The sequence below is a fragment of the Lampetra fluviatilis genome, chromosome 32, assembly GCF_964198595.1.
Source record: "Lampetra fluviatilis chromosome 32, kcLamFluv1.1, whole genome shotgun sequence".
NCBI classification, from domain to species: Eukaryota; Metazoa; Chordata; class Hyperoartia; order Petromyzontiformes; family Petromyzontidae; genus Lampetra; species Lampetra fluviatilis.
In genome coordinates this window covers 4910718-4938170 of record NC_136306.1, presented here as the reverse complement: position 1 = coordinate 4938170, position 27453 = coordinate 4910718, and the positions used below count along the sequence as shown (strand labels likewise).

The window sequence follows — 27453 nt, the reverse complement described above, 5'->3', positions numbered from 1 at the left end:
TGCTGTGTTGGCAGCGTTTTAACAAGCGACGCAGAGCCACGCGCGTCAAAAAAAACAAACACCTCGAAAGGAACACTCCCGATTTTGACTTAAAGCTTTCGTGACTGCAGGAATTCATATTCTTTGGTTCTTTCGGAAAAGTCACGTAGGTAGAAGAAATATAATACCACGAAATAAAGTGAATACAAATAAAAAAAAATTACATCTTTTTGGTTCTTTCGGTAAAAAAAAAGTCAAAATAAAACAATATTATTTTATTATGTTTATTTTTATTATTTTATTATTTCCATTCTACGTGACGTTACCGAAAGAACCAAGAAGATGAATCCCTGCAGTCACGAAAGCTTTAAATCGAAAAAAAAAATTACAATAAAAACAAAAAAACACGACGTTTCGATAAACCTTTTCCTGATGACGACCGCTTGTGTTGCGATCGAAACGTGGATTTATATTATTTTTATTCTCTTTATTTTTTATTATTATTTCTCTCTCTACGTGACTTTACCGAAAGCACCAAAGAATACTCCCAATGTTTTTCGATGCAATGAGGCCCGCGGGCCACTGGCCTGCCCCTGGGTGGCCTCGCGCGGCCTCCCCACAATACACACAAGGTGAGAACACCGCCCCATCATCACCACCATCATCACCACCATCACCATCCTCGTGCTGTCAGAAACCCAACAATGGTTTCAAACGCGTGGCGGTGATCACACTGATGATGTCTTACCGGCGACAATTCCCCCCCCCCCCCCCCTCTGAAAATGAGTGAAGAACACCGGAATACAGTATAGATGTACACAGTATAGAATCACCGTGAGTGAGACGCATCCTCAAAGTGTGCCCGGTGTCAGGACAGTCATTCAACAATGTACATGGTCACACGCATGGACACGCACAGCTACCTGCTTATAAGACACAACTCAAATGTTTTACTTTCAAATACTCTGCAGGTGGTAGGGGGGAGGCTCATATTCTGGACAGTGCGCTAAGAAGTAACGATTCAGTCTGGCGCTTACCTGCCCGCCCGATCACTCGCCTACCCAGCAACTCACTCACCCACACTCACCAACTCACTCACCCGCCCGCTCACTTACCCGCCCACTCACCCACTCGCTCACCAACTCACTTATCCGCCTACTCACTCGCCCACTCACTCACCCACTCACTCGCCCACTCACTCACCCGCTTACTCACCCGCTCACTCACCCGCCCACTCACTCGCCCACTCACCCGCTACTCACTCACCCGCTCACTTACCCGCCCACTCACCCGCTCACTTACCCGCCCACTCACCCACTCACTCACCCGCCCACTCACTCACCCGCTCACTCACTCACCCACCCACCACACAAAACCTCTCTCTGCTCCTTCACTCGCACTGCTCCACCCTGGAACTCCCTCCCATCATCACCGTTGTTTATTTTCTCCCACGCCCTGATAATAAATAACTTTGCTCAATTAAAGAAACGTGTCATGCCCTTGATCTGTTGCTGGCCGCTTGGCGTTGTCTCACCGTTTTGGGGGATGACGGGGGGGGGCTCACTGATTAAACAATTCAATTCCATTCTAGATTTGAAGCTTTCGTGACTGCAAGGGTCCATACTCTTTGGTTTTTTCGGTAAAGTCACGTAGTTAAAAAAAAGGAAAATAATTTAAATCACTATTTATTTCGCTTTTTTTTACCTACGTGACTTTACCGAAAAAAACAGAGTATAATTCAATTCCAAATCGTGCCACAAGGCGGCACTAGTGCCACAAAACAAAGATCCCCCGTATAGCCTTATCAAACTGTTGGGGCAAGTGATGTTAGCGAGCACCTATGAAGGCCGGCACGGCACACGAGGCGGTGAGTGGCCAGCACCACGCCCGGTCGCCTTTGTCTCCCCAGTGGCGATGCTTACACACCGTGCCAGGTAAAATCATTTGAGGCCGAGTCGACCTCGGGGAGGCCCAGAACCGGTTCAGATAATCGTCACCGGTGTTGGCCATGATCTGGAATCGAACTCGAGTCGCCGGGTTCGTAGAGCAGTGTAGCGCTAACCGCTGCGCCACCGCTCCCCACTCGCGCCACGTGAACACTGAACTGAGGTCCGTGTGCCCATTCAGGCGTGAGGTTTAAGGCCTCTATCCTATTTCCACCTGGTTCAGCACAAACTAGAACCTACTAAAGTAAAAAAACTCAAAACCGCTTTATCTACACAAAACCTTTGGCTTTATTAGACAGCGCAAATTATTACCACATTATGTACACGTGAGCCAAATGTGAGATTTTTTTTTTACATTAAATATCGAACATATTATCGTAAATCGACCAGAACGTTTGGAGGTCAATTTAAGGCCTCGGCAAAGGGACCGCGACGCGTCCGTGGGCCACAGCCACCGAGCGAGATGGGAGCCGTGAAATTGATTTCTGCGTAGGCGCCGGGCAGATCAGTTGCATCCTTGGATCGCGAGGGATGGCGACAGCTCGGGGGGAAGGGAGGCCTTCGTCCAGCAGTGGAGCGATCACGGCAACGGCGTCACGGTGGCGAGATGTTAACGACCTCGCCTGGTATGCAGGAGGTCGTGGGTTCAATTTTCTCAAGGTTTATCCGGGTTTTCCCTCCATATTTAGAAACATGAGTTTTAGAGTTATTTGGCTGCTGTACATTTCCACGCGACAAGGCACTTTGTGGAGCTATCATTTGTGGCCAGGTCGCTTCTGATCAAGGGCTACATAGCTCAGTGGGCTTTACCTGGTAAGATAAACATTGTTTAGTATAGCGGCTCAGGGTTAAGGCACGGGGCCCGGTTTCTCTCAGCAGGTACCACAGGCTCGGCACGTCCCCAACCGGCCCTTTGCACCCTGCTGACCATGATGCATTCCCAGGCAAGGCATCCAGGCTAACGACGCTGCGAGCCTCACCCATTCGGGCCCCAAGCAATCATCGTGACCAAAACGATAATCACGACGAATCATCATCCCCCTGGTCTCCGTGGTCATGGAGACCAGGGAGAAGAGAAGACCGAAGAGCAGATGGTGGCAGAGCGTCAGGGAGGGTCGAGGGGTCTCTATGTGAGCCTATTGGTGTCGATGCGAGTCTATGGGTCTCTATGGAACTATGGAAGTTTGTGTGTATGTCTCTGTGCGAGTCTTTGGGTCACTTTGTGAGTCTGTCACTGGGATATAATGGGTCTCTGTGTGAGACAATGGGTGTCTGTGTGAATCTATGAGTCTCTGGGTCTCTGTATGAATACCGTATTTTCCCGCATATAACCCGCGGGGTATACCACTTTTTATAAACAAAACAAGACCCTGCTGGGTATATGAAGGTGCGGGCTATCTAAAAGTTTTCTTTACACAAAACGCTATTTTTGCGGGGTATATGTGTCTGCGGGTTATATGCGGGAAAATACGTTATGTAGGGTTATGTGTGAGTCTGCATCTCTGTTCGAATATATCTACGGCTAGATGGTGGAAGGCTGTCAGGGCACATCTTTGAGGTCGTCTCTGCATCTTGTGTGTCAGCAGCTGTGGGATTCTGGTGGAGGGTCGGGAATGCGTTGGCAGCTGGGAGGTGCCCTGCTTTGTGTCATTACCAGCTTGGGCCACGATGACCTCTCAACCTTGCCTGGGTCTTAACGCATTATTATTATTTTGTTGTATACACCACACATGGCATTGTTTTATCCACTGCCGGAATTAGATTCATATCCTACGTTACATGACCCTCGTGTGCATAGGCCTTAACCTGAAAGTAACAGTGTATCATTTACGTTGCACGTACAATTATTCTCTGCGCTTTAAGCTCAAGCGAGCGATGGGGTGGGTGCAATGTGGCCAGGAGATGACAGTAGAGTGACGGATTCTTGAATCCGTCAGCGCGGAGCGTTGAGTGGAACCGCCTCTCGTGCGCGTGCCCCAGATTTTTTTCCGGGTTCTCCGTTTTCCTCCCTCGCACGCGAAGGCATAAACTCTCGTTGCGCGTGAAAATTGGCCAAAACCTCCCTGAAGAAGTCTGGAGACTCGGTGAAGGCTTCCCTTGATAACGAATGCGTACGCAGCATTATTGATGTTATTATAATCATCGTTAATTATCCAGGCGGTGTAATCCAGCGATGTGGAGTCGGCGGCGAGGCTTGGCGGATCACACAAACGTTGCAAAACTCCCTTCCAGTGGGCGTCGATCGTGGTTTTCGTGCCCTTGCTTTGCCAGAAGTGGCACAGCAAAATGTGGACTCCACCTGTTCCATCTGATTGGGGAAGAGTGTTTCCCTGTCGCACGTGCAGGTTTTCTCAGGGTGCCTCGGTTTCCGCACATTTTAAAACACTCAAATGTCGGCCGATAACACCTTGATATACAGAGGACCGGAGAGCTTTGGCAAGTGCTGGTGGCGCCGGCTCCTCGTTGTCTGGCTCCTGCTGCCTTCCCGCTCGACTGTGGTTCCTCCTCGCGTCTCCGAGTCGTCCTCTCTCTCTTCGAGAGCGAGGGAAGACCGCGGCGGCACCACGTTACAAGTTGACATCATCATAACTCGAGATATTCTTGCCGAGTGAACCGTAGGCCCATGCCAAATTGATAGTGCAACAAACAATATCCAGTGAAAACATTTAAAGTTGAGTTTTTCTTACCACTACACTGACCGACAACACGCACGAAAGTATATTGTGTGCACGTTGAACTTCTTTCGCACCGTACATAGCCAACCGTGCTAATATTTTAAACCAGCATTCGCACTGATAATGTTTCTACGTTTTTGCAGAGCCAGCAATATTATCATAAACACGGAACGAGTGCAGACATGGACGTTTGACAATCTCTTCGAGCGAGCAGAATAGACCCCTTCGTGGCAGCGATGAATTTCCCAATAAAGCCGACCCTTACAACTCACGGGGTATGGGGGAGATCCGTATCCCTGTTTGCCCCACGCGGGGGTCTCGCGGTTTTCCCCGGCGATCGTGAGCACCGGACGCGGGATGCGGTAAATCGCAGAGAGGCGGGCAAACGGATGAGAGGCTAACAGCCAATCAGAGTCAAGCTCTGCCACGAACCATAACCAAACAGCCACTCGAGCGAGAATCACCCCGAAGCAAACAGCCAATCAGCCGCCAGAGCTAGAATTACTCCTAACTAACACAGCCAATCAGCGACTAGTGATAGAATTACTCATAACCAAACAGCCAATCAGCCATTAGTGCTAGAATTACCCATAACCAAACAGCCAATCAGCGACTAGTGCTAGAATTACCCATAACCAAACAGCCAATCAGCCACTAGTGCTTCAATTACCCATAACCAAACAGCCAATCAGCGACTAGTGCTAGAATTACCCATAACCAAACAGCCAATCAGCCACTAGACCTAGAATTACCCATAACCAAACAGCCAATCAGCCACTAGCAGAGGTGGGACAAAGTCATTGTTATGCAAGTCCAAGTCGAGTCGCAAGTCATCAAATTCATGACTCGAGTCTGACTCGAGTCCAAGTCACATGACTCGAGTCCACACCTCTGGCCACTAGACCTAGAATTACCCATAACCAAACAGCCAATCAGCCACTAGACCTAGAATTACTCATAACCAAACAGCCAATCAGCCACTAGTGCTAGAATTACCCATAACCAAACAGCCAATCAGCCGCTAGTGAGAGTCCTGACTCTATTCTTAACCAACTTGACAACCGCCCACTGCTGACTCGAACCAACGAGCCATCCAACGGCGACGACGATGACGGCGACGACGACGAGAGTGATAACAACGACGCGGCCTTGCGGAGTGACCTCGCGGCGGCCTCACGAGGTGAACCTCGTCGTCCGGGGAGGAGGGAGGAGGGGCCAGCGGGCCCCCCATCACATCCCCGCCGGTGTCACCTTCACCGTGATGCCGTGAGACGTCCTCCACTTCCCGTCCCCATCTCCTGCGGCGTCGACATCGACAACTCCGGGGTCCGCCCGCTCACCCCTCCCGTCACCGGACGCTCTGCCAACCCCGCCGCCCTTCCCACCGCCGGTCCTCCCGGCTCCGATCTTCCCGGCTCCGGCGCCGGGTCCCGCTGCGGGACAGACCTGGGCGGGGGTCCTCGGGCACGCAAGCATGGCTGACACGGGGCGCAGCCTGGAGAGGACTTCTCCTCGTTTCCTCATCATCACTGGTGGCGCCTCGACCTTGAGTCCCTGCTGCTGTTGCTGCTGCTGCTGATGATATTGTTGATGTTGCTGAAGATCCTGTTGGTGCTCAGCGATGGACGCCCGAATGTGGCCGAGCCACTGCTGCTTGCTGAAGGAGTCGGAGGTCTGCAGCGTGTGGGACGGGCCGTGGGCCGGGTTCCGGAATCCCACCTTGAAGAAGTTCTTGGCTGTCACGTGAGGGGTGGTAGGAGTGGGGAAGGGGGGGGGGTAAGTGGGAGAGGGGGTTGGGTGAGAGAGCGGAGAGGTTAAGTGAGAGGGTTAGACAAATGCGGCTTAGGTGAGAGAGAGAGAGGTTGGGTGTTGGGAGCGGGTTACATTGAGTGGACTAAGTGCGGTTGTTTACGCACACAAAATAAAGATAAAAAAAACAAAGACATATAAATGTCCCCCGTATGAGCCTTGGGGAAAGTGCTGTTAGCGAGCACCAATGAAAGCTGGCACAGTGCACGAATGGGTAATGTGGCCAGCTCAACACCCGTCCGCCTTTGTCTCACCGGTGCTGATGTTTACACCACTGGGTAATAATGTAAGGCCGAGTGGACACGAGGCGAGGAGGCCCAGGACCGGGTCAACCACCCGCCACTATTATCACCGTCACACTCTCACCACCACTCCCTCGCCACCACACTCTCACCACCACACTCTCACCTTCACAATCTCACCACCACACCCTCACCACCACACCCTCACCACCACACCCTCACCACCACACCCTCACCACCACACTCTCACCACCACACTCTCACCATCACACCCTCGCCACCACACCCTCGCCACCACACCCTCACCACCACACCCTCACCACCACACCCTCACCACCACAATCACACCACCACACCCTCACCACACCCTCACCACCACACCCTCACCACCACACGCTCACCACCACACCCTCACCACCACACCCTCACCACCACACCCTCACCATCACACCCTCACCACCACACCCTCACCACCACACCCTCACCACCACACTCTCACCACCACACCCTCACCACCACACGCTCACCACCACACCCTCACCATCACACCCTCACCACCACACCCTCACCACCACACCCTCACCACCACACCCTCACCATCACACCCTCACCACCACACCCTCACCACTACACCCTCACCACCACACCATCACCACCACACTCTCACCACCACACCCTCAGCACCACCCCCTCACCACCACACTCTCACCACCACACTCACACCACCACACCCTCACCACACTCTCACCACCAAACCCTCACCACCACACCCTCACCACCACACTCACACCACCACACCCTCACCACCACACTCTCACCACCACACTCTCACCACCACACCCTCACCACCACACCCTCACCACCACACCCTCACCACCACACCCTCACCACCACACTCTCACCACCACACCCTCACCACCACACTCTCACCATCACACCCTCACCACCACACCCTCACCACCACACCCTCACCACACTCTCACCACCACACCCTCACCACCAAACCCTCACCACCACACCCTCACCACCAAACCCTCACCACCACCCCTTCACCACCACACCCTCACCACCACACCCTCACCACACTCTCACCACCACACCCTCACCACCAAACCCTCACCACCACACCCTCACCACCACACTCACACCACCACACCCTCACCACCACACTCACACCACCACACCCTCACCACCACACCCTCACCACCAAACCCTCACCACCACACCCTCACCACCAAACCCTCACCACCACACCCTCACCACCACACTCACACCATCACACCCTCGCCACCACACCCTCACCAACCCCCCTCACACCACCACACTCTCACCACCACACCCTCACCACCACACCCTCACCACCACACCCTCACCACACTCTCACCACCACACCCTCACCACCACACCCTGACCACACCCTCACCACCACACCCTCACCACCACACCCTCACCACCACACTCTCACCACCACACCCTCACCACCAAACCCTCACCACCACACCCTCACCACCACACCCTCGCCACCACACCCTCACCACCACACCCTCACCACCACACTCTCACCACCACACCCTCACCACCACACCCTCGCCACCACACCCTCACCACCACACCCTCACCACCACACCCTCACCACCACACCCTCACCACCAAACCCTCACCACCACACTCTCACCACCACACCCTCGCCACCACACCCTCACCACCACACCCTCACCACCACACTCACACCACCACACCCTCACCACACCCTCACCACCACACCCTCACCACCACATGCTTACCACCACACCCTCACCACCACACCCTCACCACCACACCATCACCACACTCTCACCACCACACCCTCACCACCAAACCCTCACCACCACACCCTCACCACCACACTCACACCACCACACCCTCACCACACTCTCACCACCACACCCTCACCACCAAACCCTCACCACCACACCTTCACCACCACACCCTCACCACCACACCCTCACCACACTCTCACCACCACACCCTCACCACCAAACCCTCACCACCACACCCTCACCACCACACTCACACCACCACACCCTCACCACCACACTCACACCACCACACTCACACCATCACACCCTCGCCACCACACCCTCACCAACCCCCCTCACACCACCACACTCTCACCACCACACCCTCACCACCACACCCTCACCACCACACCCTCACCACCACACCCTCACCACACTCTCACCACTACACCCTCACCACCACACCCTCACCACACCCTCACCACCACACCCTCACCACCACACCCTCACCACCACACTCTCACCACCACACCCTTACCACCAAACCCTCACCACCACACCCTCACCACCACACCCTCGCCACCACACCTTCACCACCACACCCTCACCACCACACTCTCACCACCACACCCTCACCACCACACCCTCACCACCACACCCTCACCACCACACCCTCACCACCACACCCTCATCACCACACCCTCACCACCAAACCCTCACCACCACACTCTCACCACCACACCCTCGCCACCACACCCTCACCACCACACCCTCACCACCACACTCACACCACCACACCCTCACCACACCCTCACCACCACACCCTCACCACCACACGCTCACCACCACACCCTCACCACCACACCCTCACCACCACACCCTCACCATCACACCATCACCACCACACCCTCACCACCACACCCTCACCACCACACTCTCACCACCACACCATCACCACCACACCCTCACCATCACACCCTCACCATCACACTCTCACCATCACACCCTCACCACCACACCCTCACCACCACACCCTCACCACCACACTCTCACCACCACACCATCACCACCACACCCTCACCACCACACCCTCACCATCACACGCTCACCATCACACCCTCACCACCACACCCTCACCACCACACCATCACCACCACACCCTCACCATCACACTCACACCACCACACCTTCACCACCACACCCTCACCACCACACCCTCACCACCACACCATCACCACCACACTCTCACCACCACACCCTCACCACCAAACCCTCACCACCACACCCTCACCACCACACTCACACCACCACACCCTCACCACCAAACCCTCACCAACCCCCCTCACACCACCACACCCTCACCACCACACCCTCACCACCACACCTTCACCAACCCCCCTCACACCACCACACCCTCACCACCACACCCTCACCATCACACTCTCACCCTCACCACCACACTCTCACCACCACACCCTCACCAACCCCCCTCACACCACCACACCCTCACCACCACACTCACACCACCACACCCTCACCACCACACGCTCACCACCACACCCTCACCACCACACCCTCACCATCACACCCTCACCACCACACCCTCACCACCACACCCTCACCACCACACCCTCACCATCACACCCTCACCACCACACCCTCACCACTACACCCTCACCACCACACCATCACCACCACACTCTCACCACCACACCCTCAGCACCACCCCCTCACCACCACACTCTCACCACCACACTCACACCACCACACCCTCACCACACTCTCACCACCAAACCCTCACCACCACACCCTCACCACCACACTCACAACACCACACCCTCACCACCACACTCTCACCACCACACTCTCACCACCACACCCTCACCACCACACCCTCACCACCACACCCTCACCACCACACCCTCACCACCACACTCTCACCACCACACCCTCACCACCACACTCTCACCATCACACCCTCACCACCACACCCTCACCACCACACCCTCACCACACTCTCACCACCACACTCTCACCACCAAACCCTCACCACCACACCCTCACCACCAAACCCTCACCACCACCCCTTCACCACCACACCCTCACCACCACACCCTCACCACACTCTCACCACCACACCCTCACCACCAAACCCTCACCACCACACCCTCACCACCACACTCACACCACCACACCCTCACCACCACACTCACACCACCACACCCTCACCACCACACCCTCACCACCAAACCCTCACCACCACACCCTCACCACCAAACCCTCACCACCACACCCTCACCACCACACTCACACCATCACACCCTCGCCACCACACCCTCACCAACCCCCCTCACACCACCACACTCTCACCACCACACCCTCACCACCACACCCTCACCACCACACCCTCACCACACTCTCACCACCACACCCTCACCACCACACCCTAACCACACCCTCACCACCACACCCTCACCACCACACCCTCACCACCACACTCTCACCACCACACCCTCACCACCAAACCCTCACCACCACACCCTCACCACCACACCCTCGCCACCACACCCTCACCACCACACCCTCACCACCACACTCTCACCACCACACCCTCACCACCACACCCTCGCCACCACACCCTCACCACCACACCCTCACCACCACACCCTCACCACCACACCCTCACCACCAAACCCTCACCACCACACTCTCACCACCACACCCTCGCCACCACACCCTCACCACCACACCCTTACCACCACACTCACACCACCACACCCTCACCACACCCTCACCACCACACCCTCACCACCACATGCTTACCACCACACCCTCACCACCACACCCTCACCACCACACCCTCACCACACTCTCACCACCACACCCTCACCACCAAACCCTCACCACCACACCCTCACCACCACACTCACACCACCACACCCTCACCACACTCTCACCACCACACCCTCACCACCAAACCCTCACCACCACACCTTCACCACCACACCCTCACCACCACACCCTCACCACACTCTCACCACCACACCCTCACCACCAAACCCTCACCACCACACCCTCACCACCACACTCACACCACCACACCCTCACCACCACACTCACACCACCACACTCACACCATCACACCCTCGCCACCACACCCTCACCAACCCCCCTCACACCACCACACTCTCACCACCACACCCTCACCACCACACCCTCACCACCACACCCTCACCACCACACCCTCACCACACTCTCACCACCACACCCTCACCACCACACCCTCACCACACCCTCACCACCACACCCTCACCACCACACCCTCACCACCACACTCTCACCACCACACCCTTACCACCAAACCCTCACCACCACACCCTCACCACCACACCCTCGCCACCACACCTTCACCACCACACCCTCACCACCACACTCTCACCACCACACCCTCACCACCACACCCTCACCACCACACCCTCACCACCACACCCTCACCACCACACCCTCATCACCACACCCTCACCACCAAACCCTCACCACCACACTCTCACCACCACACCCTCGCCACCACACCCTCACCACCACACCCTCACCACCACACTCACACCACCACACCCTCACCACACCCTCACCACCACACCCTCACCACCACACGCTCACCACCACACCCTCACCACCACACCCTCACCACCACACCCTCACCATCACACCATCACCACCACACCCTCACCACCACACCCTCACCACCACACTCTCACCACCACACCATCACCACCACACCCTCACCATCACACCCTCACCATCACACTCTCACCATCACACCCTCACCACCACACCCTCACCACCACACCCTCACCACCACACTCTCACCACCACACCATCACCACCACACCCTCACCACCACACCCTCACCATCACACGCTCACCATCACACCCTCACCACCACACCCTCACCACCACACCATCACCACCACACCCTCACCATCACACTCACACCACCACACCTTCACCACCACACCCTCACCACCACACCCTCACCACCACACCATCACCACCACACTCTCACCACCACACCCTCACCACCAAACCCTCACCACCACACCCTCACCACCACACTCACACCACCACACCCTCACCACCAAACCCTCACCAACCCCCCTCACACCACCACACCCTCACCACCACACCCTCACCACCACACCTTCACCAACCCCCCTCACACCACCACACCCTCACCACCACACCCTCACCATCACACTCTCACCCTCACCACCACACTCTCACCACCACACCCTCACCAACCCCCCTCACACCACCACACCCTCACCACCACACTCACACCACCACACCCTCACCACCACACTCTCACCACCACACCCTCACCACCACACCCTCACCAACAAACCCTCACCAACCCCCCTCACACCACCACACCCTCACCACCACACCCTCACCACCACACCCTCACCAACCCCCCTCACACCACCACACCCTCACCACCACACTCTCACCCTCACCACCACATTCTCACCACCACACCCTCACCAACCCCCCTCACACCACCACACCCTCACCACCACACCCTCACCATCACACTCTCACCCTCACCACCACACTCTCACCACCACACCCTCACCAACCCTCCTCACACCACCACACCCTCACCACCACACCCTCACCATCACACTCTCACCCTCACCACCACACTCTCACCACCACACCCTCACCAACCCCCCCTCACACCACCACACCCTCACCATCACCACCACACCCTCACCACCACACCCTCACCACCACACCATCACCACCACACTCTCACCACCACACCCTCACCACCAAACCCTCACCACCACACCCTCACCACCAAACCCTCACCACCACACCCTCACCACCACACTCACACCACCACACCCTCACCACCAAACCCTCACCAACCCCCCTCACACCACCACACCCTCACCACCACACCCTCACCACCACACCCTCACCAACCCCCCTCACACCACCACACCCTCACCACCACACCCTCACCATCACACTCTCACCCTCACCACCACACTCTCACCACCACACCCTCACCAACCCCCCTCGCACCACCACACCCTCACCACCACACTCACACCACCACACCCTCACCACCACACTCTCACCACCACACCCTCACCACCACACCCTCACCAACAAACCCTCACCAACCCCCCTCACACCACCACACCCTCACCACCACACCCTCACCACCACACCCTCACCAACCCCCCTCACACCACCACACCCTCACCACCACACTCTCACCCTCACCACCACACTCTCACCACCACACCCTCACCAACCCCCCTCACACCACCACACCCTCACCACCACACCCTCACCATCACACTCTCACCCTCACCACCACACTCTCACCACCACACCCTCACCAACCCTCCTCACACCACCACACCCTCACCACCACACCCTCACCATCACACTCTCACCCTCACCACCACACTCTCACCACCACACCCTCACCAACCCCCCTCACACCACCACACCCTCACCATCACCACCACACCCTCACCACCACACTCACACCACCACACCCTCACCACCACACTCTCACCACCACACCCTCACCACCACACCCTCACCACCACACCCCCCGCCCCTCACCGGTCTCGCTGGCCCCGAAGGCCCCCCGGAATGAGCCCCCCGCCTTGACCTCGCCGTCACGGAGGTCATAGAGCTCGAGGTCGCACGCGGGGATGGGCCTCCCCGTGACGCGGTAGCGGGGGCCGCGGCCCCCCGCAGCGCGGGAGCCCGGGCGTGACACCACGAGCGCGGTGCCAAACACGAACACGTGCACCTTCTGTGGGGTGGGTGGGTGGCACGGAGGAGGGGGGGGTGGATAAGTCAGTGCCGGATTATACCGGTAGGAACCTCTGGTTACACCAGCCCACAGGGGATTATTGTGTCCGTCGTGCATTCCAAATATGGGAGGGGTGGGTGGGGCTGGGTGGAGAGGGGAGGGTGGGGAGGGGCTGGGTGGGGAGGGGAGGGTGGGGAGGGAGGGGCTGGGTGGGGTGGGGAGGGGCAGGGTGGGGAGGGGCAGGGTGGGGAGGGGCTGGGTGGGGAGGGAGGGGCTGGGTGGGGTGGGGAGGGGCAGGGTGGGGAGGGGCTGGGTGGGGAGGGCTGGGTGGGGAGGGAGGGGCTGGGTGGGGAAGGCGGCCACGGCACTCAATCTCGACATTTAAGGCGCCAATTCGTTGAGCCATCATTCGAGGCAAGGTCACTTCCGAATTGTATACAGCTCAGTGGGCCCTGCCCGGTCAAAATAAAACCATTAGTTGAGCACTGTACACATTTCTGCACAGGGCACTGTACACACGTGTGCTGTAAGGCTTGTGCCCGCTCTCACAGTCGGCCATATTTGCGGAATACACCACGCCGCCGTTGACCCTGGCCATTGACCGAGCAACCCAACGTTCCTACCAGCTCCCTGCGCAGGAATGTGTTCCTGGTAGCAGAAGTAGCTACACGTGTAGTAGCTGCGGGTCCCGCACTTTCAAGGGCCCCGCGCTAAAATGCTTTCAAGCTATCAATTCCGGTTCAGTGATTTTACACTTGCTCTATTACTATAGTACTATACTGCCTTCAACTTGATTTGAAGCTTTCGTGACTGCAGGAATCCATACTCTTTGGTTCTTTTGGTAAAGTCACGTAGGTAGAAATAAAATAAACAAATCACGACGTTTCGATCGCAACACAAGCGAACTTCCCACTTGGTTAAGTTCGCTTGTGATGCGATCGAAACGTCGTGATTTATTTCATTTAATTTCTACCTACGTGACTTTACGGAAAGAACCAAACAGTATGCCTTCAATTTTTATGAACGACTGGGTGTTTAAGGTTAGCGATTTGTTGTATAATCTGGCTGTATAGCAAATGAAAAAGAAAATTACTTTACTGTGCAAGTAAAAAAAATGTGTGTTTTAATATTTACGTGTTTTTTTTTTAATTTAGGGCCCCTTAATAACATATGCTACAGGCCCCACACTCGCTTAATCCGGCACTGGGATAGGTCTATGTATATTGACTTTCTTTCCGCACCGTAAGCAGTTCTACAGAAATTAGTTTAAAATTGAGATTTAAAAGTGAATTGGTGTATGGGGGGAGGGGAGTGAGTGTATGGTGAGGGGTTGGGGGGTGGTGAGTGTATGGGTGGGGTGGTAGTTTGAGTGGGTGAGTGGGTGGGTAAGTCAGTGAGTGGGTGAGTGGGTGGGTGAGTGGGTAAGTGAGTGAGTGGGTGAGTGACTGGGTAAGTGAGTGAATGGGTGAGTGGGTGGGTGAGTGAGTGAGTGAGTGGGTGAGTGAGTGAGTGGGTGAGTGGGTGGGTAAGTGAGTGAGTGGGTGGGTGGATAAGGCTGTCAGTGGGTGGGTGTATGAGTGGGTAAGTGAGTGAGTGGGTGAGTGAGTGAGTGGGTGAGTGGGTGGGTGAGTGAGTAAGTGAGTGAGTGGGTGGGTGAGTGAGTGGGTAAGTGAGTGGGTGGGTGAGTGAGTGGGTGAGTGGGTAAATGAGTGAGTGGGTGAGTGGGTGGGTGAGTCAGTGAGTGAGTGGGTGAGTGGGTGGGTGGGTGAGTGAGTGGGTGAGTGAGTGAGTGAGTGGATGATTGAGTGAGTGGGTGAGTGAGTGGGTGAGTAAGTGGGTAAGTAAGTGAGTGGGTGAGTGAGTGGGTGGGTGAGTGTATGAGGGAGTGAGTGGATGGGTGAATGCATGGGTGAGTAAGTGGGCGAGTGAGTCGTCAATACGAAGATGACACCAACAATGACGCTGCCGGCCACAACAACAATAAATATGACATCCACGACTGCAAGTTTTGTGGTTAATGCACACATGATTCCTTGTAAAAAGGTTTCAGTTTTGTTGCTAGAAAAAAGGGGGAAACCCCTATAATTATATGTTGGTACTGGCAAAGGAGGTCTAATGATTATGATGTCACTGGGTGATGATCAATTCATGGACAATGCTCATGATTTGTGCTGTGGACGACGACAATAACAAGGCCAGCGACAGGACGAGAACAGTGACGGCCGATCGACGACAAACGCTGCTGCTGATACTGCTGCTGATGACCATGCTGCTGCTGCCGATGATGATGATAACGACGATGCTGCTGCTGATGATTCTGCTGCTGATGATGATTCTGCTGCTGCTGATGATGATACTGCTGCTGATGACGATGCTGCTGCTGATTATACTGATGCTGCTGCTGCTGATGACCATGCTGCTGATGATGCTGCTGCTGATGATGCTGATGCTGCTGCTGATACTGCTGCTGATGACCATGCTGCTGCTGCTGCTGATGATGCTGCTGCTGATGATGATGATGCTGCTGCTGATGATGCTGATGCTGCTGCTGATACTGCTGCTGATGACCATGCTGCTGCTGCTGCTGATGATGCTGCTGCTGATGATGATGATGCTGATGATGATGCTGCTGATGCTGCTGATGATGACGATCCTTCTGCTGTCGCTGCTGCCGATGCCGATGCTGCTGATGCTGATGATGCCGATGCTGATGATGCTGATGCCGATGCTGATGATGCTGATGCCGATGCTGCTGGCGACAGCGCGAGTGCTCACGGTGCCCCGCAGGTTGCGCAGCTCGCCCTGGCAGCGCAAGCTGCGCGTGGCGCCGAGTGCCCCCGCAGCCCCCGGCCCCCCCGGCTCCCGTGGCTCCCGTGGCTCCCGTGGCTCCCCGTCCCCGAGCTCCAGGCGCTCCAGGAAGAAGCGGCACTCCGCCTCGCCGGCCAGCGCGTCCATCTCCTCCAGCAGCGCCTGCGACTCCTCCAGCTGCGGACAGAGCACGTGACCGCCACGCGCCGGCGGTGATGATGATGCTGGTGGTGGTGGTGGTGATGTTGTTGGTGGTGATGATGTTGGTGGTGGTGATGATGTTGGTGGTGGTGATGATGTTGGTGGTGGTGATGGTGATGATGTTGGTGGTGGTGATGATGCTGGTGGTGGTAATGATGTTGGTGGTGGTGATGATGTTGGTGGTGGTGATGGTGATGATGTTGGTGGTGGTGATGATGCTGGTGGTGGTAATGATGTTGGTGGTGGTGATGATGTTGGTGGTGATGATGATGTTGGTGGTGATGATGATGTTGGTGGTGGTGATGATGGTGGTGGTGGTGGTGATGATGTTGGTGGTGGTGATGATGTTGGTCGTGGTGGTGGTGGTGATGATGATGTTGGCGGTGATGATGATGTTGGTGGTGGTGGTAATGATGTTGGTGGTGGTGGTGATGTTGGTGGTGGTGATGATGTTGGTGGTGGTGATGGTGATGATGTTGGTGGTGGTGATGATGCTGGTGGTGGTAATGATGTTGGTGGTGGTGATGATGTTGGTGGTGATGATGATGTTGGTGGTGATGATGATGTTGGTGGTGGTGATGATGGTGGTGGTGGTGGTGATGATGTTGGTGGTGGTGATGATGTTGGTCGTGGTGGTGGTGGTGATGATGATGTTGGCGGTGATGATGATGTTGGTGGTGGTGGTAATGATGTTGGTGGTGGTGGTGATGTTGGTGGTGGTGATGATGATGATGTTGGTGGTGGTGATGATGCTGGTGGTGATGATGATGTTGGTGGTGGTGGTGATGATGATGATGTTGGTGGTGGTGATGATGCTGGTGGTGATGATGATGATGTTGGTGGTGGTGGTGGTGATGATGTTGGTGGTGGTGATGATGTTGGTGGTGGTGATGATGGTGGTGGTGGTGGTGATGATGTTGGTGGTGGTGATGATGTTGATCGTGGTGGTGATGATGTTGGTGGTGGTGATGATGTTGGTGATGATGATGATGATGTTGGTGGTGATGATGATGTTGGTGGTGGTGATGATGTTGGTGGTGTTAATAATGATAATGCAATTTATAACGCTCGCAAATTTGCGGACGTAACGGCCGCAACTCAGAGGCGCAGAGCCAAGCTCAGAGTAGCTCGAAAGCGTGGTTGTAGAGGTGAGTTTTAAAGTGTCTCTTAAAGGAGGCGATTGAGGTGATGCTGCGAATGTGCAGAGGGGTGACGGCATTCCAGACTGTTGGGGCTGCCACCGAGAAGTGGCGCATAGACACGATGACCATCCTGGATCTTGGTATCAAGAGGAGGTCGTGAGTCGCGCTGCGCAGGCATCTGCCGTGTGCTGAGCTGCAAGTTGTCAATAATGAAGAAATGATGATATTGGGGGTGATGATGATGTTGGTGGTGATGATGTTGGTGGTGATGATGATGTTGGTGGTGATGATGATGTTGGTGGTGATGATGATGTTGGTGGTGATGATGATGTTGGTGGTGATGATGATGTTGGTGGTGATGATGATGTTGGTGGTGATGATGATGTTGGTGGTGATGATGATGTTGGTGGTGATGATGATGTTGGTGGTGATGATGATGATGTTGGTGGTGATGATGATGTTGGTGGTGATGATGATGTTGGTGGTGATGTTGGTGGTGATGATGATGTTGGTGGTGATGATGATGATGTTGGTGGTGATGATGATGTTGGTGGTGATGATGATGTTGGTGGTGGTGATGTTAGTGGTGATGATGATGATGTTGGTGGTGATGATGATGATGTTGGTGGTGATGATTCCACATGGCCAAGATCACGGTGATTCCTCTGCACTCTGGAGAGTGAGTGCCAGGCCAGTGGTGATGGTGATGGTGGTGGTGATGATGATGATGTTGGCGGTGCTGATGATGATCATGGTGGAGAAGGTTGTGGTCGGTATATAATAGAGATGCTTCTGCTGCTGCAGCTCCAGATGGTGATACATGTGTAGTGACTCACTTGGGAGACACGAGTAGTAGGAGGCATTCACATTTATTCCAGCCATCACAGGCACGGGGGATAACTACACACTTGGTCAGGACAGCCGGCACACTGTCTGGCCTACAACGCCGAAGACGTCGCACGACGGGTTCCATTCCAGACGACAGCCCCGACCCAGAGTCGGGGCCTCCCTTTTACCCCCCCCCCAGCGTGGCCTGGCTCCGCCCTCGGCCACGCCCCCTTCTGGAACCTACCAGAAGGTTTTGGGCCTCACCCCACGTGTTTGACTTGCATCCCACTGGGATTTTTGCACACAGCGTTGAAATGCGTTGTTTTTTGTTGGAAGACTTTGCTGGTTTTTCCAGGATTTTTCTGTTGCGTGTAGTCACTTTGAGATGTTTCTTGTTCATGTTTTTGTTTTGTTGCGGTTGCACCCGAGTCAAGAGCCGCATGGCTCACAGGGTTACACCTAATGAATGAAACTGAACCACAAACTGAAACCCTCTGTCACCTTTGCCCTACATCCCCTTTCCCCGGCCTATCACGTGCCCTGCTGGCAGACCGGGCTGCTACACCCTCAGATCCCCCTCTCTGCCAGCAACCAGCGCTACACACCCTAGTGACACATTCTATGTCACTACACACGTATGTGTGTGAGTGAGTGGGTGAATTGTTGGGTGGCACAGTAGGGGGCACAGGTGGTGCATCAGCCAGTCATCTCAGTCATCTCAGTCAGTCGACTCGTGGCACCTGGGTCTGCCCCGTGACCTCCTGCCAGCGGGCGTTCGACACTTCACGTGGCCTCAAGGTGCACATGGCCTGGCACAAGCATCGTGGTGACGTCACCGCCACTTAGTGGCGAATGGCGGTTGTTGTTGTTGTTGTTGAATTGTTGGGTGATGATTCTACACGATCGTAAGCATGGTGAGGTCAGCTGGGATGATGATGATGATGCCCATAGTGTTAGTGATGATGGTGGTGGTGCCGGTGGTGGCAAGAGTGATTTCGCTGCCGATGACGATGATGATGATGACGGTAATGGTAACGACCCCTTGCTGTGGAGGAGTGATTACGGGTTGTTGTTGATGACGATGATGGTGGCGGCGATCATGATGATGATGACGGTAATTGTAACGACCCCTTGCTGTGGAGGAGTGATTACGGGTTGTTGTTGATGACGATGATGGTGGCGGCGATCATGATGATGATGACGGTAATTGTAACGACCCCTTGCTGTGGAGGAGTGATTACGGGTTGTTGATGACAACGACGGAGGCGGCGGCGACGATGATGATGATGACGGCGGCGGCGATAATGATGATGATGATGACGGCGACGATGCCGTCCGCTCACCGCTCGCTGCAGGGGCGTCGTGTCGGGGTGCGCGGGCCCCGTGTGGCGCAGGACCTCGCGCAGCAGCAGGGGGTATTTGACGAGGCGCGACCGCGGCTCGTCCAGGAAGCTGCTGAGGTCGAGGCGGCGCGAGAAGGGCGACTCGCGGCAGCGCCGCAGGAAGTCGCTCACCCTCTCCTCGTCGCGGCGCCGCCACTCGAGCAGAGCGCGCGCCTCCGCCTGGCTCGAGCAGTAGCCGCGGTAGGCGGGGCGCAGCCGGGGAACCTAGCCGGGCACGAGGACGGGCCGCAGGCGAGTTGGAAGGCAGCAGCAGCAGCCACGCGATGAGTTGGCACCGACGATTGTCCCGAGCTCTGTGATCCCTTATATATGAAGGTGTTATCGGCCAATTGATGAGTGCTTACACGTGGGAGGAAACCGGAGCACCCGGATGCACGCATGCGAGGGGGAAACACTCTATCCCATACAGACGAAACGGGTGGAGTCCACATTTTTGCTATGCCGCCTTTTCGGGTACGGCACTTCCTCGACGCCCGCGGGAAGGAAGTTTCACAACGTTGCCGTGATCCACCAACCCTCGCCGCGACAGTGCTGGGTTACAGGCGTGGGGGTGCTGATGCTCACCCAGTTGAGCAGGATCTGTCCCATTCGCTCCACGGATCCGTCGGGACCCCTCGCCTCCTGCAGCCGCTCCACGAGCTCTGTGCTCGGCGATAAACACACAACAGACAAAGATTCCCCCGTATAGCCTTAGCAGACTGTTGGGGCAAGTGGTGTTGGCGAGCACGCACGCGCACAACTAAGACAAAGACGGGCGCACACGTACATACGCATACACGCACACACACATGCACTCACACATGCACTCACATACGCGCGCACACATCAGAGGTGACTCATAATGGCCCTCCGGCATAGTACAAAACGTTGCCTGTTGTTTACGTTGCCTATGAAGGCCACGGTGTTATTGACAACTGTGTCGACTTTTTGTTGTTATTTGTGCACCACTGCTACCACAGGCAGCAGTAGCCTCGGCAGATTGTCGATCATTCAGGTGATGTCACTTCCTGTCGGATTGCGGCAAAATCCGAAACAATTCTAAACCCAGATTTTGATCATTTATTTTTATTCACCTGAAAATCAGGAGCGCATCCCCAGATGTAGATGATAAAGGTCTGATGAGGATAGTTCTGCTGCTGGTGACGATGATTCCTGACAATGATGACGATGATCTCTCACCCTGATGGAGAGGCACCAGCGACTGCAGGCTGCCGAAAATCTTCTGCGACTCTTCCTCGCTCATAATGTTCAGCTTCCGCATGGGGTCCTGGTAAACCTGGGAGCGGGGGGGGGGGAGGGGGTCACGGCGAGTTAGCACGCGTACCGGCTAGCGACGACAACTACAGCTCACACTCATCTTGCGCTCGTAATGTCATCGATGTCCTCGGTGACCCCCGTGATCCGCGGGTCAAACGAAATCGCTCAAGACGCCACCGGTGTACGGCAGCAAGAGCAATTTCATGCGAGGTCGCAAGAGGTCACGTGTTTAGCGCAACGATGCTTCGCTGGCTACGCGCGATGACTGAATGCATGACCCCCCCCCCCCAGTGGCAGCTCTCACTGTGTGGCACAAGTTGAACGCAGCGTGCGTGTAAGTCCGCCAAGAGGGGGCAATGCTGCAATTGTTTTTGTTATTCAATACTGGGGTGAGAGTGTGGGGGGGGGGCTGTGACGAGGTGACGGTGACGTGCTCGTGCCGGGCCATGGCGACTCGTACCATCTTGGTGAGCTTCAGGTCTTCGACGAGGTCCTGTTCCCCTTGAAACAACTCGAAGATCGCCTTGGGAGAGGAGGAGATGGGTCCAAATTTAGATGATGATGATGATCATCATCAGTGTTGCTGCAGCAGCTGATGATGATCATCGCAATTTGTATGGCTGATGACGATATTGAACCTCATGATGTTGCTGCTGCTGCTGATGATGATGCTTTTATTACGTATGATACTGCCGATGCTGATTATACAATTGCTGATTGAAGCATTGCTGCTGGCAATGCTCACCGACACTTGCTGCTGATGATTATGAATAGATATTTATTGATGATGATGATGCTGCTGCTATTACGTTTGATGGTGATGTTGATTATTGTACAGACAGCAGATGTTTAAAATAATATTCAAAGCAATTCGAAAATGACACCACAAATGACACAATTGCACAGCAGCCGCATCGTTTGGTGATGCTGTCTGACATCGTGACGACCTCACGATGTCAGATGTAGTAAAGCGCAGGACCCCCAAAGCACAGGGCCCAGGGCTGTCACCCCCAGGCCCCGGACCCTAGGGACCGCTCTGGCCACTGCTGATGACGCTGCTGCTGCTGCTGATGATCATAATGCTGATGATGCTGCTGCTGCTGATGATGATAATGCTGATGATGCTGCTGCTGATGATGATAATGCTGATGATGCTGCTGCTGCTGATGATCATAATGCTAATGATGCTGCTGATGATAATGCTGATGATGATGATAATGCTGATGATGCTGACACTGCTAATGATGCTGCTGCTGATGATGACACTGCTAATGATGCTGCTGCTGATGATGACACTGCTAATGATGCCGCTGCTGATGACGACGACGCTGCGTCTCACCTCCTGCCTGCGGACGTCCCGCGTGCTGAGCTCCCTCTTGGACTCCGAGGCGAACGTCTCGCTCCACAGGCGCGACGCGGTGCGGCACGGGCGGCGCGGGGGGGTGGGGGGCGAGGGGCGGAGAGCGGGGGGTGAGGGGCGCTGCAGCCCCCTAAAGCTGGCGGAGCGCTGCGGGCGGAGAGGGGGAAGGGGCAAAGCGGTAACACTTTGGGACACGTGTTTAATGCCAGGGGAGTCAACCTGCGGTGCAAGTGGACGAGTAGCCGCGGGAGGTAATGACAGGGGAGTCAGCCTGCAGTGCGAATGGTCTGATGGCCACGGGAATGATCGAGAATAGGGGCGTGGCCAGATGACGTAAGAGGAGTGTGGAGTCAGCCGGTAGAACGAGTGGTCTCGGGCCATCGAGAAGGTTCGGGAATAGAGGCGTGGCCACGGGTCAGGGGCGTGGCCACGCACGGTATATAAGGGGGGTGGTGTGGGAGACTCGGGGCTGTCGCTGTGGGGTCTCCGCCTCTCCTAGGAGCCCCCCCCCCCACCCCCCAGCTCACCTGTGCCGGGTTGCCGAGTCGCTTGGCTGGGGACTTGAACCCCGAGAAGGGGGAAGAGCTCCCACGAGATGGAGCTCGCCCCGAGCTGTACGACGGCTCCTGCAGAGAGGGGGCCAGCCGGGAACAGTGAGGGGCAGTCGGGGGCAGGTAGGAGCAGTGGGGGGCAGCAAGGGGCAGCGAGGGGCAGCGAGGGGTGGGGCAGTGCTTCGCCAGAAACGCCTCCCAAATGGCAGCTCGTGACCTCAGGTACGCGATCTCCAATCGTACGCCCTGCCCATGACCCATTATCCCCAACCCCTCACCCTAACTATAATCTTTACCCTTAACCATGACCAGGGATCGACAAACAAAATAAGAAGGGGCATTTTTGTTAGAATTCTGTAAAAAACAACTTTATGTTTCAAGAGCCACAATGCAGTGTGAGTGACGTCACGAAGCAGTCCTAAAGAGCCTTGCACGGCTCCGGAGCCGCGGGTTGCCGACCCCTGACCCATGACCCCAAGCACAGCTCCCTGGCTCCTGACCCTAACGATGACTGTACTGCTGATTCTAAACCTAATCCTAAATCCAGAGCTACACTCTGAGCCTGAACCTAGCCACGTGCCTACCCCCAACTGTAAACACAGCCCCAAACGCATAACCCTCATCCCGAACCCATAACCCATAGCCCTTATTCCTGACCCTTAACCTCTAACCCTGACTCCCAACCCTAACCCCAAATCCAAAGCATGACCCTCACCCTAATTCAACCCTAACCTTGACCCTAACCGTAATGCTCGACTTAAATACCTGCCCCAAATGGTGACCCCTAACCGTAACACCACCGACCCTTGCTCCACACCTGACAACCCATCACAGAGTCCCCGTCGCAAGCTCCGGCCCCCTGCCCATGACCCCTGTAAGTCGCGCCCACGAGACTCGCCAGGCGCCCCCCAGGCTACGCGCAGTCGAGCGCCCCCCCCCCTGCCCCCCCCCCCATTAAGAGGGAGTGAGTGGTGAGTGGGGCAGGGGGGGGAGATTTCTCAATGTGGGGTGAATTGTTTCCTTGTGAAATTATTTGGGTTCTAGATTTGAAGCTTTCGTGACTGCAAGGATTCATATTCTTAGGAAAAGTCGTGATTTTTTTTTATTTTACTTTTATTAATTTAATTTTTTTTACCTACGTGACTTTACCGAAAAAACCTAAAATTATTTGGGGTTTAGAGATGTGTTGTGCTGCACAGTGCTGCAGCCACCACCACTGGGGTGGAGCCCCGGGATGCATTGATCTGTGGATTTAACAAATATTGCCACGATGCAATGTGCCAGCAACACTTTTTTATTTAACTCATCATGAAAAAATAATTAGCTTATTTATTGGTTTCGATGGGCACCTAGGGGAGGGGAGATCAGACATTTGTGACGATGTGTGACGAGGTGGGGGGGGGTCAAAAATCGTCAAAAATCGCGTGACGTCATTTATGGACGGCCCCCAAAAGAGGTTCACCACGCAGACTTTCGTTATCGATCGTGATTATTGAAGGGTTGTTTCTGTTACTCCATGGCTACTAACAGTGTGACTCCTGCATTTGTATGACAACAACAAACTGGTCATCATGAAAAAGTTAGTTTAAAAAAAATATATATATAACTCTTGTCATGTGTGTAATCTACCAACTCTCACTGCTTCCACAGTGATGTGTTAACGTAGCTGCCACCGCCAGGCAAACTCATTGCAGTACTGAAGGACTGTGTTATATCCATCCCGTACCGCCCCCACCATCACCACCATCGTCAGCAGCACCACGTCCTTCGTTTAAAACAAAAAAAACCTCAGATCCGGCCATGAAAACGCGTAGGTGACGCCGCATACACGGGGCGATTTCTTATCACGGCTAGCACACGTGGTGGGCGAGCGGTCAGCCCGCGTGTGATTGGGCATCGCGAACACCGTACGCGCGTGTGTGCAGGCGTGTGCACGGCAGGCAAGGCTGCGCTGGCTGAGTCATGTAGCCAGCATGCCCAGCCACCGTATGCGCACGCGGCTTATGTTTGATCGGATAGAGAGGGCTAAACGGGCACGGCACGGGCTGGAGAAGAGATGGAGCTGATGCGGTCCAGGAGGATGGGGGAGCTGGGTGGACTTGCCGAAGATCGGCACCAGTGGTGCTAAGATCGCATCGGCCTCTATGCAGGAGGCTCGTGAAGAACGCGAGTGGGCAGGTGGAGGCAGTCGCCCTCCAACAACAACGGAGGGCAGAGGAGCGATGCTCGCAAAAAACGAGCGAAGCGCCAAGCAGTTCAAATGTAGCGAGTTGGCACAACTGGTGCATCTGCCAGTCACATCAGTCAACCCACGGCACCTGGATCTGTCCCGTGACCTGTCAGCGAGCCTTCCACACTTGACGTGGCCTCAAAGTGCACCTGGCCTGGCACAGGGGCTGTGGTGATGTCACCGCCACTTAGTGGCGAATAGCGGGCGTTATTGTTGTGTACGTGAAAGCACGTGCATGTGTGGGGTAAAGAAAAAGATCAACCATATAAACATTAACAGACTGTTGGGGCAAGTGCTGTTAGCAAGCAGCTACGAATGCCCGCAACGGCACAAATATTATACTATAATGTCAACAAAAACTTTGCTCTTTTTCACCAATGGGTTTGAAGGATGGTGGCAAGTGTTGTCTTGTTAAACTATACCTTTAAAACGGAACACTACTTGCCTGCAGTACCTCTATTTAAATACACTATCGAAAAAATAATTTACACCCCTCTGTCAATCATCGTGTTTTTCAGTGTGGATTTGTGAACACACTTTATAAACAGTACATGAAATAGTTTTAAATGCGCTGTTCATATTGTAACAAGCGTTTCTACCAATGTTACTCTACAGAGTAGTGGGTCGCCGCTCCTCTTATCTGCATTGATACGAGCGGTACGTGAGGACTATGGCTTAGCCGCAAAAAAAAAACCTATCTGCACAAATGCATGCGGACAAGAGAAGTATGATCAAACAGGAGGAATTAACGGTGCAAGCATCTCATCTGTTAAATATCTGCAGGTAATAGGATTGTCACCGATTGATCCTGGCTGCAGACATTGGTAGGTGACACGTAATAATGAAGATAAGAGAGCAGTTTCACTGTATTATGCATCCCGTTATGACACATAAAGGACTTAAGTCGTGTAGGCAGTTTGAGCAGCTTTGGGTAGGACTTATGATCCTGCCCATACCCGAGCATGGAGTACATTCGCTTGTTCAGCTCTTGTGCGCATTCGTCCTCGCTGCTGCGCTTGGACACGAAGTGACAACAGAATGATCAGCGCCAGGCGGGTCGCGGCGTTGATGTGCGCGGTGGGACGGAGTCGCCAAAAATGAATGTATTGATTACGATTTTGACTTCCGTGTATTCGGGACCCCGGGGTCCCGCCATGGGGTTCGTGTGGCCAGCACCACGCCCGGCAACAACATTTGTCTGGGGGACAATTCGAGCGCACGGCCAACACCAACAATGATTACTCTTTGGTTCGTTCGGTAAAGTCACGTGGGTATAAAATAAAATACGTCACGACGTTTCGGGCGCAACACAAGCGTTCGTCCTCAGGTGGGAACCTGACGCTTGTGTTGCGCCCGAAGCGTCGTGATGTATTTTATTTTATACCCACGTGACTTTACC

General features: G+C 55.0%; 1 protein-coding gene across 1 annotated transcript in view; it reads right to left on the bottom strand.

Annotated features, from left to right (window-relative positions):
* Positions 1–5497: 5497 nt before the first annotated feature.
* The window catches only part of LOC144943820 (rho guanine nucleotide exchange factor 3-like), a 31158-nt gene continuing 9202 nt past the window's right edge, over positions 5498–27453 (bottom strand). Inside the window, exons 2-10 of the mRNA XM_078871670.1 lie at positions 23801–23899; positions 23253–23420; positions 22374–22436; positions 21836–21932; positions 21221–21297; positions 20597–20860; positions 17050–17259; positions 14079–14274; positions 5498–6336 (exon numbers count right to left, since the gene is read on the bottom strand). Coding sequence (XP_078727796.1) covers positions 5831–6336; positions 14079–14274; positions 17050–17259; positions 20597–20860; positions 21221–21297; positions 21836–21932; positions 22374–22436; positions 23253–23420; positions 23801–23899 — 1680 coding nt within the window. The 3' untranslated portion in view covers positions 5498–5830. The remainder of the gene's footprint in view (positions 6337–14078; positions 14275–17049; positions 17260–20596; positions 20861–21220; positions 21298–21835; positions 21933–22373; positions 22437–23252; positions 23421–23800; positions 23900–27453) is intronic.